General features: G+C 46.7%; 1 protein-coding gene across 5 annotated transcripts in view; it reads right to left on the minus strand.

The window, feature by feature from the left end:
- The window catches only part of vir (VIR_N domain-containing protein), a 338801-nt gene that overhangs the window by 255608 nt on the left and 63848 nt on the right, over positions 1-19345 (minus strand). For 4 of the 5 annotated variants that reach the window (XM_065439605.1, XM_065439603.1, XM_065439602.1 and 1 more), the window contains exons 6-9: positions 12999-13079; positions 12016-12215; positions 8499-8612; positions 1066-1208 (exon numbers count right to left, since the gene is read on the minus strand). In XM_065439605.1, coding sequence (XP_065295677.1) covers positions 1066-1208; positions 8499-8612; positions 12016-12215; positions 12999-13079 — 538 coding nt within the window. The remainder of the gene's footprint in view (positions 1-1065; positions 1209-8498; positions 8613-12015; positions 12216-12998; positions 13080-19345) is intronic. The other variant, XM_065439604.1, reaches the window with a different exon arrangement.

The following is a 19345-nucleotide window of genomic DNA, read 5'->3' on the forward strand; positions in this document are numbered from 1 at the left end:
ACAGGCGGGGTTACTTGGGCGCCGGGAGACAAGGGCTGTCTCTTGCCCGGCGGGTCGGCGCATGGCGTGGACGTCCCGCTCCCGCGCGCCAACCGATGCTTCTGCGGGACCGTCTCGCGTGGCCGCCTTCGAACGCGCCACCGTTGGCGTGACCATCCACGCGAACGACCAGGCGTTGGGATCCAGCATGGGGGCGAACATATTCGCTCGTTTTTCGGTCGCGGTGAGTCAGACTTCTAGATTTGTCGCGCGCCCATCGGCATGCTTTGTGGATAGCAGCTCGGCTAGCAGGCATTGATCTATGAAAGGTGCAATTAATGCTCTTGTGATTGTTTGCACTACTGTGTTGTCGTTCCTTTGTCCCAAGAGCATGGAGGAGAACCCCACACACTTTTGCAAGATTTCACACAACTTGGCATCAGTGTAATCGACCGCCAACGTTTCTTGCACTGTGCCAAGCTCGCTATTTGCGCACAGTTCGAAGAACATTGCGAGTCGCATATTTTGACAAGTCCAATGCAGTCTCACAAAAGTGATAGCAGTGATAGTTGTTTTTAATGCTGAAACTTTAAAACCTTGCATCAACGAAATTTGCAATTTAACGAAGTTTCTTGCTGCAAGTACAACTTCATTATATCAAGGTTCAACTGTTATCTCATTTCATTACAACGAGGTTTAAGTGTATATGCCTATATATATCTATCAAGATGTAATTGTTACATCTCCAATTTTCTTCCTCTATATCAGTGCCAGCCACTAAGCTCCTTTTACAACAAATGTTTACAACTTAAATCTTAGTGCAGATTAAATAGAAAACCTGCAAAAGTTAATGTTAAGGAAAAGATATTTACAGCTGAAACAGAAAAAGCCCTTTATGCAATCAAAACTAGACCGAAAGTGGAGCAAGGCACTTGGCAAGTCTGTGTACAGGCTGAATTTGTTTCTGCTGCAAACACCAGATGACAAGTTCCAGACTGCACTAGGCTTAGTTGTTGTCACAAAAGCTCTGATTAAGCAAAGGTCACGCAGCAAACAACTAAGAGCAAAACTAATGGAGGCTGGCACCTGGGGTCCTCATGGTCTTTCTGGTGACTGCTGTCCCGGCGCTTCCCGCCTCCACTGCTGCTACTTTCCTTGTCTGAGCTAGATGCTTCTGCAGCAGGTGCATGGTCTTGTTCACGCTTCATCGGTGGCGGTGTATACCGGTCCTACAGGGAAAACAGAATGGCTTGCACAAAGACTGTAATGCCATGCACAAAGAGTTCACTAGTAAACCATTGGCCTGGAAGAGCAATGGCCAGTGGCCTGGATTTATTTTACAGAATGAAAAATGCCCACCATCACTATAGAAGAAATGTGTACAGTCAAATGTCGTCAATTTGAACACGCTTAATTCGAACTTCCGGTTTATTCGAAGTGACGCTGTGGTCCCGTCATAGTTATGTGTATTCCAATGGGTGAAAACAACCGGTAATTCGAATGCGCAATTCGCAAAGGTTAATTTGAACATACCACACTCCAAGAACGTTCTCAGCAGTGCGCCAAATCACACGGCAGCGCCTCTGGCCAGCATAGAGGAAAAGCTTAGGAGAAATGGCTCAATGTCGTGCACAAAGAAAAAAAAAAACGTGGCGGAAATTTCACCCTCTCTCAAATGGCAAGGTCGCCATTTCTGCGTCGCGCCGTAATGAACAAACATACACACAAAGAGGTACTAGTACAAAAATGTTCTCACTTTTTCACTCTTTCCTTTTATTTTATTTTATTAATAGATAGCTGCCAACCCCATAACCATAGCATGGGGTCTATAATCCCTTGAACGTACAACAAATTCTAAGTACCATTGCCAAGCAATCTTTCAGACCTATTCAGTTATTTGGACTTCTCCACAGCCCTGCCACCTATTAAATAAGACCAATTATGACTGAAATGTCAGACACCATACAGTGTCTCGCTCAATTTTTCTGACTTACTTGAAGTCATAAAGGTGGCCGCAAGAAACAAAGTTGCCGTTATTCAGATTCTTGCTTGTACCCTCACTTTCATTGGTGAGGCAATTTATACGCTTTCCGAGTGCCAGGCACGTGGGGGGGGCCCTGGGGGGCCCGGGCCCCCCCCGAAATCAAGTGGCATACCCCCCCCCCCCCCCCCTTCCCCGCCCACGCCACCACTCCTCACACATTCCTAAAGCGCCGCCAGATTAATGTTGAGACTTGGCAGCTGTTCATCGGTCAGCCTTATGCTGCCTTTTTCACTCCTTTTAGATGGCGGTAGTTATCGGCATTTCTTGTAATGTGAAGGACAGTTTTCTCATAGATTCCGCACCCGCGCGATTAACTCGAGATGCGCTCAGTTGTCACCATCTATTCAACCGTCATGCGCATAGCTGTTGCTTTTGTTAGATCAACCTTCTTTGTTTAGGCTGATCCTGGGACCAGGAGAGGGATGCGGCTGTTACTCAGCTGGTATGTACTCTCATGGAACGAGTTGCGGCCGGAGAAAACGCCAATTGCGTTTAACTTTTCCCTTTGCATCATTATTTTCTTGAGTTACGGCTCGCCGCGACTGGCCGATGCCCGGAACCATATACACGTGATATGGGTTAGATAAGGTGGGAAATAAAATGATGTGAAAGAGCGTCCATCATGAAACCCTGCCATAACCCTTAAACCCATAAGCAAGATGACTGTCGCGGGTTACCTCGTCTGTTTTTCCTTAATTGTATCGCACTTTTCGTGCAAAATTGGAAACCGGAAACAAAAATCGCAAGGAGTTGAGAAATTAAGCGATCTACTAAGGGAGAGAGCCAACGCGCAACAACCAAACTGCAAGCAAAAGCGAATAATAAAAATGTTAACCGTTGTTTATGAGAATATTTATGGATAAACATCTTTTTATTTAAAAAGGAAGTAGAGAAAACGCCGCCGGAAGTACAGAATAATTACTTGCTTTGAATGACGCTTCTACAGTTATCGGTCGAACCGCCTCACGCAGCCACTTCTCTGCTGTGCTTATGTGGGTGTTTTTCTAACCTTTCTCGGTGAGCGCAGTACGTCTAGAATCGCAGAGTCCTGCGCTCTACACGTTTGTATGGGACTGGCGGCCGCAGAGCGTTACGCAATTCGCGGAACTGTCAAACTGATCCACAAGGCGAAAATAACTGATATTCGAAACTATAACATGTGAAAGACTGAAGAAGCCGTAAAAGAATGAACGTGGCCTGACATCAGTAAAAAAGAAACCTGGCATAGGACAAACCATGATGTATGCACTAAAAGATAAGAGGGATAGTATCATAAGGAATCTCGAAGATACAGTAAAAGCAGCGGAAAAATTCTAAGCTGACCTGTATACAGTACCCAGAGGAGTCCCGATACCTCACTTAGAAACAGTGATGAACAGGATACGGAAACTCTCCTATAACTATAGCCATGAAGTCAGAAGGGCCCTGCAAGACATGGAACGATGAAGAGCGGGAGGAGAAGGTGGAATAACAGTCCATTTAATCAAACATGGAGGAGACATATTGCTTAGAAAACTGGCGGCTCTTTATACGAAGTGTATATCGACTGCAAGGGTCCCAGAAAACTAGAAGAATGCAGACATTATACTAATCCACAAAAAAGGAGACGTTAAAGAATTGAAAAATTATAGGACCATTAGCTTGCTCCCAGTATTATATATTTACCAAAATAATGTCCAATAGAATAAGGGCAACACTGGATTTTGTCAACCAAGGGAACAGGCTGGCTTCAGGAAGAGATACCTTACAATGGATCACATCCATGTCATCAATTAGGTTATCGCGAAATCTGCAGAGTACAATAAGCCTCTCTATGTGGCTTATATAGATTACGAAAATGCATATGATTCAGTAGAGATACCAGCAGTCTAGAGGCACTACGTAATCAAGGACTACAGAACGCTTAGGTAAAAAGCTTGAAAAATATTGCTACATGCGTTTGGTATTTGTTTGTTTGAACGAGGTGCGTGGGCGCCATCACTCCAGAAAAGAGGAGGAAGAACGAACCGGGCTCGCGCTGTGAATCTGACCGGTCAGCGCTGCAACTGTTGTTGTTTATATAAATATAATCTGTAAATAGTTTCTCGTCTTACTGGCTCGTCCTTCGCATAAGATTATCTACAGAGGTTCTACAGCTACCTTAATTCTACACAAGAAAAGCAGGGAGATACCCATAGGGAAATGGGTCAGACAGGGAGACACAATTTCTCCAAAGCTATTCACTGCGTGCTTAGAAGAAGTCAAGCTATTAAACTGGGAAGGCTTAGGAGTAAAGATCGACGGCAAATATCTCAGCAACCTTCGGTTTGCCGATGACATTGTTCTATTCAACAACAATGCAGACGAGTTACAACAAATGATTGGAGACCTTAACAGAGAGAGTGTAAGAGTGGGGTTGAATATTAATATGCAGAAGATGACGATAATGATAAATAGCCGGGCAAAGGAACAAGAGATCAGGATCGCCAGTCGGCCACTAGAGACTGTGAAGGAGTACGTTTACCTAGGTCAATTAATCACAGGGAACCCTGATCATGAGCAGGCAATTCACAGAAGAATAAAAATAGGTTGGATCGCATACGGCAGACATTGCCAGCTCCTGACTGGAAGCTTACCATTATTATTGAAAAGTAAGGTGTGCAATCAGTGCATTTTACCAGTGCTGACATATGGGGCAGAGACTTGAGAATGAGTTAAGGACCGCGCAAAGAGAGATCGAACGAAGATTGCTAGGCATGACGTTAAGAGAGAGAAAGAGAGCGGTTTGGATCAGAGAGCGAACGGGCATAGACGATATTCTAATTGACATCAAGAGGAAAAAATGTAGCTGGGCAGGTCATGTAATGCGCCGGTTAGATAACCGCTGGACCATTAGGGTTACAGAATGGGTACCAAGAGAAGGAAAACGCAATCGAGGACGACAAAACACCAAGTGGAGCGATGAAATTAGGAAATTCGCGGGCGCTAGTTGGAATCGGTTGGCGCAGGACAGGGGTAAATGGAGATCGCAGGGAGAGGCCTTCGTCCTGCAGTGGACATAAAACAGGATGATGATGATGATGAATGTGATGATGATGATGATGGTGGTGGTGGTGGTGGTGGTGGTGGTGGTGGTGGTGGTGGTGGTGGTGGGCCCCCCCCCCGAAAAAAAATCCTGGGTACGTGCCTGCCGAGTGCCATATGGCCACTGTAAAAAGATCTGCATCAACTTGGCACAAAACTGCAACTTTGGTTGCCAACACCCAAAGCAGCAGCATTGGTTAGGCCTAACAGCCTAGGTAGCATTGTCATGGCAAAAATTTGCTGTTGACTAGCATGGTGGAGGGTGGCAAGCCATCACAGGTAGCCTGATGTTAATAGAGTCAAACCTCGATATAATGAGGACAATAAAATCAGCATGTTACATCGAAATTTTGTTCAAAAAGTTAAATTCTGGGGTTTCATGTGCCATAACCACAATATGACTATGGGCATGCCGTAGTGGGGGACTCCAGATTAATTTTGACCACCTGGGGTTTTTAAAATGCACCCAATGCACAATAAAAGCCATTTCTACATTCCTCCCCCACTGAAATGCGGCTGCTGTGGCCGGGATTCGAACCCGCGACCTTGGGATTAGTAGCGCAACGTCATAGCCACGCCACCACAGCGGGCTATTAGAATTTTTAGTATTAAAATTCGACTTTTTATGCAGCTAAGTACAGTCACCAACCGATTTTCCATGCACTGAGGCACAACACTGTCCTATTTATCAGGCAATCAGAAAAAACGAATTTATATGAGAAAAAATTTCATTTTGTTGTAATTGAGCCAGTAACCAAAGATACAGTTTCATGCCGTGTCAACGACATATTCACATTGGCGATACAAAGCGATGCTTCTAACGCTTTCATGCCCACGCTATTATGAAAAGTGCAGGAAGAGGGGAGCAAATGGTTCATCTACCTATTGTTTGAATGCACCTCTGAAACTCGAGAATACATGACCTCTAGCCCTCAATACACAGTGTTAGATATGGGGCTGTTTCTTGTGCCTACTTCGAGTTCCCCAGACCACATCGAATCGCACAGCTAATTGAGAAGCGCAGAAAACACGGAAAGCACATTCCAGAGGAGCGCCCGAGCAAACAAGTTGAAGGCCACAAGTTCACGTGCAAACAAGTTCGTACGCCGCCGGTGGAGCTATTCAATGCTTGAGTTTTCCAGAAAACGAAGAGATAGCCCGGCATTGTTGCAAGGAAAGTGGGTCCCGAAACAAGACGGCTGCGATGTACCGGGAAGGCCTGGCAGCGTCGCCCCCACCTGGCTTTTGTGACGGCAATCAAGCAAGGGGGACCAAGCGGCGACTCTCTACGCCTGGTGTGGTACCGCGGCACGGGCGCCAACCATTGGCCGAAAATGGCGTCATCTGAGCGGACTCTCCCATTGGTGAAACATGACGCAACTTCCAGTGCTCGAAGGGTTTATAAGAAGCATTCCAGAGATTCTGGAGCATTCGCTGATTCACCTCTCTCGAACTTCTTGCCGCGGGCCGCAGCGTCCGAGTTGCTGCCGGCCCGTAATGACTGTACGACTGTTAATTGACTCTCACCTCTCTGTATATAATGTAAAATAAACCTCCCAAGTTTGGTTTTCATCCCGAAGTCCGTCCTTCAACCCCTACAACAGGTAGACAGCACATATAAAGCTATCTCAGCTCGCTCGAGCTTCGCACCCACCACAGATTACGCCCAAAACAGAGTGCACAGGCCACGTATGCACTCAGCCATGCTGCCAGCCATGTGCAAACCATGGCCGGGCTAGAGGACAAGACAAGCGCTCACCCACCCTCCACTCTCCTCCTTCACCTGAGCCCGCGCCTTTAATCATGTTATTGCACACTTCCCACTCCTCCTTTTGTTCACGCAGGACAGTGTGCATCATGTCAAGCCACTATCCTTACATCAAGCCACCACAGCACTCGGGACGTGATAGAATTTTATTGCATGTGGACGTTATGTGGAACATGATGGCCAGAGGGTCTTGCTACTGCGTGGCGCACAATTTATAAGGTGTATTTGTAAGTAGCCGCATGTAATTCAACCACTTGACCATCTGTGTTCGCAGCAGTTCCCACTTATTGTCTCGATATTCCTTCGCGGCAGCAGTGAAATTTCATTATATTGAAATCGCGTATAAACACACTTCGTTACATTCAAGTTCAAAATAGATGGTACTCAATGAACAAGAAGTTACAAAAAGTTAAATACTTCATTATACTGAGAATTGTATTATACTAAAGTTCATTAGAGCGAGGTTTACCTGCATGTGCATTCGATTGGCTCACCAGTGATTGGGCCTGGGATCATGCGCACAGGCTAAACTGATGGCCACAGAAGCCCTTTCTAAACATTCAGGTACATGGGTGACCAGCTGGCAACAGTCACAAGCTCTGTCTGCGCACTTACAGGATGAAACAAGGTAAGCTCATATGTAGGCAGAAAAATTTGAACTGAATTTGCTCAAAACAGCCTCAAGTGCCGGCATTGTGCAATTAAGGTTCTATGCGACATCTGCACTTAACAGCATCTCGAGGAATGGCAACACTCATCAGGCTGCACACGCAAACATAAAATGTCCAGACAGCCTTGACCAGCGCAAATTGCAAGCATGTATTATTGCACTAGCAAAACATTGCAAATGGACTTTTCACACTGCTGGCATTGTAAAAAAGAACAAAATTTACTTTCTCCATGGAACACGGCTAATAATACGGACATTCTACTGGTCCCCTCAGTGTCCGAAAAATTTGTAGGCGACTGTGCGCCACCCTTAATTGCAACCAATTCAGCATACACCAAATGCAGTGCAGCTTTACGGGATAGGATTGATTGATTGATTGATTTATTTATTTATTTATTTATTTATTTATTTAATGTTGAGTGGGACTTCTCCATACATCATAAAAATCAATGCTGGGCGCCAGACAGAAACTGGGCACATACAGCATTGACAATTTTTTCGTCTTTCCCTCTATGCTTCTCTGCATTTGACATTGGATAAACTGTGTCTTCAGCTGTTGCTTTTCTCGTAACGTGGCGTGCCCTTCTCACTTTCTTTGCCCTATTATCCTGTCAAGTACCTAATGCACTCAGCTTTCAGCAAGATTATCACAGGATGGCTTGCAGCCAGTGCCCAGGACTGACGGACTTGCACATCAGTGGTTCGGCGATAAGCCACGACCACCTTCTTTACATGATGTATAAAGGGGTCCCAGTTCCACATGCTCAAAGCCATACTCTACTTGGCACACATTTCGAATTAGTTGCACTAAAATATGGTACAATTAATAATTTGTTGCACATTCAAGGAATTGAGGCCTTATACCATTATTATGGTGTTGGCAGCTATCTAAAACGCAAAAAAAACATTAAAAATTTTGTGTCAGTACTTGTTTAAAAAATTTCTAAAGAAACATTACTAAAGCACCTTCTTACTTTTGAGTCTGGAGGAGAAAGGAAGCGTGACTGCTGGCTGCCCTTTGACTGCTGCTGGGAACTCTTCTGTGCATGACCGCTGCCACTGCCTTCCCATGACCTCTGAGAAGATTCCTGTGTCGAGGACCCCCAGACCTTCCAAGTTATAAAACTAAACAAAGCTCCTTCATGCAAATTCTTAAACCATGTAAGACACATGCTTACACAAGTCATGGGGCTGTTTGTTTTCAGGTAGATGGCACTAGAACTAGTGAAAAATATATTGTGCCTAGATTCTGTAAATAAAGAAGGGGAATGGAGGGGCCCTACAATGCATGTGAGAAAGCTTTTTAAGTGGCACCGACAGCAATGTCACGATGCCGCGATTCAGAGCATATAAGATGTCACTCTACACTGCTATTAAAACTGGAAAAGAATATAATGTGCTGTTTGTGCTCGTGCAACATAGCAAGTATTCAGCAAAAACTGCAAGATCATACTTTACAAACCACATTAAATATGACTATGGGTGGGCACATATTATAAACATCGTAATTGAATGGAATACTACCTAGTCTTTCCTATTCAATTCATATTCAAGAATTCACTATTTAAAATTATCAAATATTCACTTTTGTTTGAATTTAAATTATGGGGTTCTACGTGCCAAAACCACTTTCTGATTATGAGGCACGTCGTAGTGGAGGACTCCGGAAATTTTGACCACCTGGGGTTCTTTTACATGCACCTAAATCTAAGTACATGGGTGTTTACGCATTTCGGCCCCATCGAAATGCGTCCGCCGTGGCCGGGATTTGATCCCGCGACCTCGTGCTCAGCAGCCCAACACCATAGCCACTGTGCAACCACAGCGGGTATTTTGTTTGAATTTAAGGGATAAGAACACTTATGGGAGTCCCTGAGAGAGAAAGACCAATTCAAGTGAGGAAGGTTCCAAATGACTGCATTGCAGCAAGGCTGATGCTATTACATATATAGAGACACCTGTTCTTGAGTGAACACACATTTCAGCCTATCAATTTGCTGCCTTCATTTAAGCAAAGCGGCCTATTATTTGATCAGTCTTACCATGTTCGCATTTTTTGTTAAAACAGTCGAACATTGTTATAATGAAGTTGAATCGGCCATGAAGATAGCTCCATTATATTCTATATTTGTTATAAGCTTACATGCAGTTATCGATGAAAAAAATGCAATCAGGTCTGTGTGAAAGAAACACAAGCAGGGTGCCTCTCACAGGCCAGCAAGGGTCTCCTGCTAGTTTCGATGGCCCATCACCATCTTGCCGTGCCAATACAAGGTATGGGAACAACAATAAATTACATACACATGCTCCGCACTGCTGCAAGACGTAAGTGTGCTATTATGTTGGCTTGCCAATTGCAGTCTGACCAAGTCAGCTGCAACTGCTGACGACTTTTCACACACAGTGGAGACAGCACACAGTAGAGACCGCATATGCATCCATACTCTGCTACTATGGTCGTCAGTGTAACCAGTGCATATGATCTCCCGCTCAATCGCCGATAAGGCCTAGGAGTGCCAACATATTGACGGACAGCTTCCCAGAACAGCTTGTCACCAGCCACACTGGCAGCTTCCCTACTTAGGCCACTAGGCCTAGCCAGCACCGCTTAATTGGGAGCTGGCCATCAAAGTTGCAGTTTTGTGCCTACTTGACATCGCAACAACTTAGTTCATGATCGCCATGTCTACGACTTAGCGTGCATGTTTTATGCCCAAAACAATGTGCAGCATTCGAAATTTCAGTTACCATTGTTACACATTGGCGCTAAGGACATGTGGCAGTGGAGCAGGAAAGTTAAATAATCACGCAGGTCAAAAAAATTGGGCGTACGAAAAGTCGGTTGGCGACTTTACCAGACATTTTTGCTACCAGCATATATTGAGGCCCATGCAAATAAATATTAGCTCTACTATAACCGATACTGTGTCGGATCCCGCACTTTTGATTTCATTACATTTGTAACAGGAGAGTATTCTATTAAATAAGAGCATGACCAACCAAATTTGACATTTACTTTTTTATATACAATAATTAGTTTATTCATGTTTCTTACATCAGGATTCCACTGTAATCAGTGAAGCCTAATACACTTATTTTCATTAACTACAATTTTCCATAGCCCATTTGCACCAGGAAAAAGGAGGGCAGGGCACATCGCATGCACACAGAACTAAGAAATTGAGCTTGCCATTACTTAGGGAAGTTTAATTATGGTAAATCATGTTGCACATGCAGAGTCAAGTTACGAGGTTCGCAGATTTGCATCCTGCTCTCAATTTTCTCGACTGTCACTCATCTTATAATAATTTCAATATCATGCAGGTGAAGCACTGCAGGAATCTGCTTTCCTACAGTGTTAGTCGGCGGCTAAATGCACTGTTCCATGCAGCATGTACCTATAGTCACATGCTCCACTGTTTGTGTTTCATTCCGCTGTGATAGTACATATGATTTGTGGGAGCAAGCAATAAAAAGAACACACACACACACAAATGCCCTCTCGCCTTCCCCCCTCTTGTTAATTTGCCCTACGATGTACCACATGCCAGTTCTGCCATGTGCCACACTTACACACTTGTAACAGCTGTTGAATAAACAGAGAACAAAAGCTGGAAGCACGAATGTCATCTCCCTACAACACACGTCTCAAAATACTCGGTGGGTAAGTCAAGAAGGACATTTACAGAAGCAGCTTGTCATCTATTCTGCCCATCACATAGCACAAAACCTACTAATGTTTCAGATCCAGAGGAACAATGGCAGCTGCCCTTTCATGCCCCTCACAGCATACAGCATGTTTTGAGATTTTCCAATTTCCCGTGCAATAGCCAAGAATAATTCAACAATGACAAAAGTCTTATGCTAAATCAGAAGTAGTAATTATTTCGTTCAGCTATTTTTCATCATTCACCAAACTCAATACAACAGTTGCGCCAATCATAGCATAGCCACATTATTGAAAATTCACCACATATAAATGATTAGTTTCAGTAATATTTTCATTCATGAAGGAGTGATTTTAACTGAATCACAGTGACAAACACAGTTGGGCCAGTTGGTGTATCTTTGGAGCAAAGGATACCAGCACAGCAGATGAGGTGGAAATGGGAGAGGTCTGTGCATCTGATCCCTTTCGTCCCATCCACTGGACGGCTACAATCCACTCTCAGTAAGCATACTGTTACAATACCTGTATTGGATGTGATTTTCAGTGCAGATTACATAGATGAATTTCACCAGAAACTACTCACTGCAACAATTCTCATTGTTTAAGCTTCCCTTCACCATGTTAAACATAAAAGGACACAGAAAGTATGGCTGCAGGCACAAAGTCAGCTGTCACCAAGCCGTCGAATTTATCACTTCCTATAACAAGCCCAAATTAATATTATAATGAGCTGAAAGAGCTGGTCCTGTTATTGTAGTTTCTGTAATACCTTTCACTTTTTGCAAAAATACTTTAATTGAAACACGCTCAAAAGAGCTCACCTGAGAATTTTGTGCTGCCCAAGACTTAGCATAGCCAGGTGCTCGAGGATCCCCATAGGGAACAGCATGTCGTCCCCCCTCAGGGTGATCGGAAGAGGCACCAGCTGTTGCAGCAGGCCCTGGTGCCGACCACTCCAATGGTACCAAAGGTATGGAAGACTCTGAACTTCGCTCATGGTCTGGTGCACGATGTGAGGTTTCTGTCAGAGAAAGTGATAAGTACATCATCACCCTCTCACCCCATCAACAATGATATTTGAGGATGCTACACACTAAATACAAGATGCTGCACCAACAGCAAAAGCCAACAAAGCAGTACACAGTAACAGTCTCAAGTTTAACATAAGGCTCTCGCCCAAGTCTCACCAAACACACCAAAACAGGTACACTAGTATCTGCCTATGGGTTAAACCCAAGGAAGATGATGAGCTATAAAAATCCTGGTGCAAAAATGAAAAAAAAAAAGAAAACATGTTTCACAAACTAGCTTTGCCCCATTAATGACAGCAGGCAATCAGGTGGCCAAAACGGTGAACCTGCTGCTCATCACCACTAGTTGAAGATACCCTCTCCATATTAGGCTAGCAAAGAGAAGGAAAGCAAGAAAGGAAAGCACAGTGCAAGGGACCTCAGAGTTGAGGACAAGCGAGGAGGAGGGAAGGTGTGCGGCAGGTGATCCTGCAGACAGCCTGAGGGCATCCAGCAGCAAAGTAACAAGCACAATTCCACTGAACAATAGGTAAGTGTTCAAAACCAACACCCAAGTCAGCGTAGCAAACAGCCAATTCCACTCCTGGCGCCCTTCTCAAGACTACCACCAGAATGCTGCTGCATGGAGGGACCCCGAAAAGCAAAAGAAAAAAAGGAAGGGGAAAACAAACAAGATCAGAAGGGCTGAGGCAAGGGGGAGCTGGACAGCAGAATAGCACGAGGCGGTTACGTTGAGGCAACGTTACTGCTTGGACAACGTGAGACGTCCTCACCCTCTGTGTTATTAACACTGTCCAGCCAGGATGCAACCATGGTGCACAATTTCCACTTGGACTTGGGTATGCCTTCCTTCACTGGAGTGGAGGGAGAAGGATCGTACGTAACAAGAGCAGAAAAAAATACAAAGGAAAACAAAAAAAGCAGGCTGAAAAAGAAGGCGCGCACAACTGCAATAAGAAGTGAACCTGACACCAGAACAGCTACATTTTCTTAAGAGTTTCACCAGTCTCCTTAACATATGCAAGTGCATGAAATCTGACAAAGAACAAATTACTAACAAGAGAAGGTGCAATATGTACATAATATTTCATTGTAGAAAATAAAACATTTATGTTTCCAATAACCCATTTCTCATAAGAAGTTGTATGTTCTTTTATTTGTTCTTTGTTAAATTTCTGTAAGCAGCAATAAGGGCCACAAGAAAAAAAAGATAGCGATACAAAGAAACAAATCGGTTTCAGAAAAAAGTGCCTGAAACTCCTTTCTGCATGAATCTTTTTATTTCTCATGAGAAAGTTAGACAAGCCATTCATTAGGACGGAAAAACCGAAATAGACCTCACCTTTAAAAAAAAAATGTCATGGTTGTGATTTCATAAGCTGAAAGTGCCAAGTATCATATATGGAATGCCTTACAGTTATGGGTATGTATATAACTATACAGAAAGATTTTTGAATTGCAAAAAATCTTGTAAGAACTTCCAGGGTTATTCAAAATTTTAAAACACTGCCATAATAATTTGCTATTTTTTGCAGCTTTACCTTAGTGCAAGTTTATTAAATTTGATAATGCTATCCTTAACTAAATGATGGCTTCAATATTTCAGCCGCATCCCTTGATGTACATCCTCTCATGTGGAATTTTGCTTTGCATAGTTCTTAGGAGCTTGACACAAGCAGAAAGAATATCTTTTTTCGTCTTTGGAGAGCTCTTTCTTGCTGCTGTTATCTTTAGCTCTCGAAACATGAATGGCTTGACATCCTCTTTACTGTAAGCACTCATGGCAACCAATTTTTTTCCCAGAAAGAATAGTAATGCTATGGTACATAACAGCCTGTAAGATAAAAATTTGCCATCAAGTTTGCACCATCTCAACGAAAGTGATCTGTGCGCTATCCTGCAAAAATTACCCACACATGCATGCGACGATACAGCAATTATCGTTTTCCTAACACTGTCACCCTCATCATCTTTTTCAATAAAAATATTTGAGTAGACTGGCAAAGAGCAAATGTGTGCAATAAGGACTGTAGCCCTGATGTTCTTTGTGCATTGCTTTAAGTATTATAAAAAATTAAGCAGATGCTATGCACTGAGGGAATCAATGTTACACAAGGCATTTTGCAGGTAGCTGGCTATCCAGTATCAGTTAGAAGTCTGCAGAGCGTTACCACATGGACAAACATGTTGGTGTAAGGCAAGCAATTGTGTGTGTGATGCGAGCATGTGGGTTACGATAGCAGCAAGGCAATGGTAATGGCGACAACATAACGATTGATCTTTTTGTACTCTGGCAAAGAACTGTTACAACTTTTTTCACTATGACTTGGGCCAATCCCAAAGGTGATACAATGCACAGAACCTCTACATAGTGCCACGTGCGTTTATTTCAGCTTCTAGCGACGCGAGGTACGCAGCTCGCGTCGCTGCGACGCGACCGGCGTCGCTGCGCCGCAGGCGGCGTCGCTTGACGCGTTTCGATCATGCACGCAAAACGTATAAATGCGGGACCACCGCCTGCGCTGGCTCAGTCCGACGAACGCCCCAGACGCGCTTGCTGCTTTCGCCATCACCGCGTTGTTCAGTTGATTTCGGGCACAAGTTCGCCCATTAAATTCTTTTTACATCTAACCTCGACGCAGTGTTCCTTTCTGTCTGCCTGCGTGCCAGGTAGCTCACCGTGACCTACGTGACATTTTGGTGGAGGTGCTTATGCCCCGGACACCCCCTCAAAGCCGTGACACCAGCCCAAGTGCATCTGGAGCTGGCGACGCGGAAGACAGCTCCAGAGAAGACAAGAAGGAAGAAACCCGGAGCAGCCGCCGACTTCAAGGACTGCCGGCTAAATTGGGACCACTACCTGCCCCTGGTCGCCGTGTGAACCACCGCTCGACGTCACCAATGCAAGCCGCCACTACACCTGCGCCGCTCGTCGTCCAGCAGCCGCGAGTACCTCCGCTTTTTAGCGGGTCTACTTGTGAAGATGTACAAGATTGGCTGGAACGTTACGAACGAGTTGCAACCTTCAACAAGTGGTCTGATGAAGACAAACTTCGGAACGTCTTCTTCTCTCTCGAAGACTCTGCTAGAACCTGGTACGAGAACCAGGAGCTGTCCCTGACAACGTGGGAGGCTTTCAAGAGGCACTTATCTGCAACTTTCGCAAGTATTCTGCGCAAAGAACGAGCTGAGGCCTTGCTTCAAACTCGCCAGCAGCATCCAAACGAGTCCGTAACCGTCTTTGCGGAAGAAATGCAAAAGCTCTTCCGCCACGCGGATGCCAACATGACTGAAGACAAGAAGCTTCAGTACCTTATGAGGGCCGTCAAGGAGCAACTTTTCGTTGCTCTCATTCGCAACCCGCCGAGGACCGTCGCCGAATGGATTAGCGAAGCGGCCACTATCGAGAAGACGCTCGAGCTGCGCGCAAAGCAATGCGACCGCAACTTACGCACTCCTCCGTCAGACTGCGACGACTCCCGAAGTACCTCCGCAGTGGCCCTTCGAGATACCATCCGTGCCATCGTGCGCGACGAGCTGCGCAAGTTGCTACCGGGTCCGCAACCACAAATATCCTCGCTCGCCGACGTTGTAAGGGACGAGGTACAACAAGCGCTGGGCACACTCGATCCTGCCGAAACGGCGCCAACCATATCGCCACCTTGCCAGGAGCCACGCGTTTCAACTTACGCCGCCGCTCTGCAAAGCCAAGTGAGGCCGACCAGCTGGCGACGGGATACGTACGCGCCACCTCAACGCAGCCAAGCCTACCCGCCACCGCCGCGTCCGCAGCAAGCCGTCCGCTCAAACACGTTTCGGCAAACCACCACGAGGAAGACTGACATCTGGAGAACCCCAGATCGACGACCGCTTTGTTTTCACTGTGGTGAAGCCGGCCACCTCCTTCGAGAATGCCCCTACCGTCAGATGGGCCTCCGCGGGTACAACGTCGACGCCCCACGACCTCTTCCTGGCCAACGGCCTCGAGAAATTGAAGCCTATCTTCGAGCGACCGAAGATACCGCCCCACGTCGTTTCAGGTCCCCGTCACCCTACCCACGCCATTCGTCTTCGCCGTACCCAGGGCACGCGAGGGAGAGGTCACTGAGCCCTCGTAGGGGAAACTAAAGCCAGCGACGTCAGGAGGTGACGCCGCTCTCGAGCGAAGACCGAAAAACCCTCCTACAACCAGGACGCATTCCGCCGCCTCGACGCATTCTGACGCCTCGTTGCATTCCGACAACAAGACGCGACCCGACGCACCGACGCCACAAAACACGAAGCCGCAACCCGACACCATAAATTCGATGACGCGGCTGAAGGCCACAACAGCACCTTGCCACGAGGCTTCCACCCGACGCAGCCGCGACCGTGCGAAGCGACAGACCGCACAGTCGGTGACCGATCGACATCGAACGCGAACACCAAGTGCCGACTTACAAGTTACCCTAGATGGACATTCAGTGGTTGCACTTGTCGACACCGGGGCTGACTACTCCGTCGTTAGTGGACGATTTTTGTCACAACTCAAGAAAGTCAAAACCGCATGGGAAGGTCCTCAAATACGCACAGCAGGAGGCCACCTCATAACCCCGATGGGACGATGCACTGCGCGAGTGGCTGCTCACGGTCACACCTACCCTGTGAACTTCATCATCCTACAGCACTGCTCTCGCGACGTAATCCTCGGGATGGACTTCCTGAACGAAAACGGTGCGGTGATCGACCTGCAGACGAAAACCATAACACTGACGACAAAACGGTCAGAAAGAATGCAAAGCAATCATCATCGCGCCGCGTTCACCATCCTCGACGATCAAGTGAGCCTCCCGCCAAATGCTGGCGTCATCTCACTCGTCGAAACAGACGCGTCCTCAAGCGGCAATGCGATTGTCGAAGCGAACTTGCAGCTGCTTCTGGATCGCCAAATTTGCGTCGCTCGCGGTGTCGTCCACCTGCGTGAAGGCAGAGCGGCTGTGCTAATAACCAATTTCAGCACGGAACACAAGCACCTCAACAGGGGTACGACGGTCGCTTTCTTGGAAGAGTTCGCCGAAATAAGCGACGCATTAGCGCTCTCCGAGTCGTCCCATGAGGCGTCGTCGACGGTGGCTGATGAGGTGAACTTCGACATTAATGCCTCCCTGCCTCAACAAAAGCAAGAAAAGCTACGTCGCCTTCTTCTGCGATATTCCGAATGTTTTTCTAAGTCGTCGAGGATCCGGCAAACGCACATAGCGAAGCATCGCATTATAACCGATGAATCGACTCGTCCCGTCCGCCGAAGTCCCTACCGCGTTTCAGCGCGAGAACGTGAAACAATCAAGACACAAGTTGAAGAAATGCTTCGCGACGACGTCATTCAGCCGTCCAAGAGCCCGTGGTCTTCACCGGTGGTGCTTGTAAGGAAGAAAGACGGTACCCTACAATTTTGCGTCGATTATAGGCGTCTCAACAGCGTCACAAAAAAGGACGTCTACCCGCTTCCGAGAATCGACGACACGTTAGATCGACTGTGCGGTGCCAAGTATTTTTCGTCGATGGACCTCCGCAGCGGCTACTGGCAGATTGAGATCGATGAAAGGGACCGTGAGAAGACTGCCTTCATCACGCCGGACGGTCTTTACGAATTTAAAGTCATGCCATTCGGACTATGCTCAGCGCCGGCGACATTTCAGCGTGTCATGGACACCGTGTTGTCTGGGCTGAAATGGCAGATATGCCTCGTATATCTCGATGACGTAGTCGTTTTCGCATCCACCTTCGACGAGCACCTTAATAGGCTGGAGACCGTGCTAGAGGCAATTAGGGTGTCGGGACTCACTCTGAAACCAGAGAAATGTCGTTTCGCCTACGAAGCGCTCTTGTTCCTCGGTCACGTAGTTAATCGCGAAGGCGTGCGTCCGGACCCCAAAAAGACGGCAGCCATCGAAAGTTTCCCGATACCTAGTGACAAGAAAGCTGTCCGTAGATTTTTGGGGTTCTGTGCCTATTACAGGCGTTTTGTCCGAGATTTCTCTCGAATTGCAGAGCCTCTCACTCGCCTTACGAAAGCCGACGCGCAGTTCACATGGAAGAAGCCCCAAGAAGACGCTTTTCGCGAACTTCAACGACGCTTGCAGTCACCGCCCGTACTCGGCCATTTCGACGAGAGCGCTGACACCGAGATCCACACGGATGCAAGCGGCATAGGACTCGGTGCTGTGTTGATTCAAAAGAAGAACGGCCTGGAGCGAGCCATCGCCTACGCGAGCAGATCACTGTCGAAAGCCGAATTGAACTATTCGACTACCGAAAAGGAATGCCTCGCTGTCATCTGGGCGGTCACAAAATTTCGGCCGTACCTTTACGGGAAGCACTTCAAGGTCGTCAGTGACCACCACGCTCTGTGCTGGCTCGCTAACCTGAAGGACCCGTCAGGTCGCCTCGCTCGTTGGAGCCTGCGACTACAGGAGTTCGACGTCACCGTCGTGTATAAGTCAGGCCGAAAGCACACAGACGCCGACTGCCTTTCGAGAGCCCCTGTTGAATCCGCCCCGACCTCTGACGATGACGACGATGCCTTCCTTGGGCCCATAAGCTCTAACACCTTCGCACAAGATCAACGTGCCGATCCTGATCTACGCTGTGTGGTTCAATATCTCGAAGGGAAGACCGATTCAGTGCCAAAGGCATTCAGACGCGCGCTTTCATCGCTATGCCTGCGCGACAATGTGCTTGTGAAAAAGAACTTCACGCCGTACAAAGCGGCATATCTTCTCGTCGTGCCAGTCAAGCTAAGGCAAGAGATTTTAGAAGCGTCTCACGATGAGCCGACAGCGGGGCATCTGGGATTCACTTGAACTCTCAGAAGAATTCAAGAAAAATACTACTGGCCGGCCCTGAACGCAGACGTCGCACGCTACGTGAAAACCTGCCGAGATTGCCAACGTCGGAAAACACCGCCTACAAGGCCAGCCGGCCTCCTGCAACCAATCGAGCCACCATGGAAACCATTCCAGCAGATAGGCATGGATCTGCTTGGCCCATTCCCGACGTCTACTTGCGGGAACAGGTGGATAGTGGTAGCAACGGACTATCTGACGCGCTATGCCGAGACAGCGGCGTTAGCATCGGGAAA

The sequence above is a fragment of the Dermacentor albipictus genome, chromosome 1, assembly GCF_038994185.2.
Source record: "Dermacentor albipictus isolate Rhodes 1998 colony chromosome 1, USDA_Dalb.pri_finalv2, whole genome shotgun sequence".
NCBI lineage: Eukaryota > Metazoa > Arthropoda > Arachnida > Ixodida > Ixodidae > Dermacentor > Dermacentor albipictus.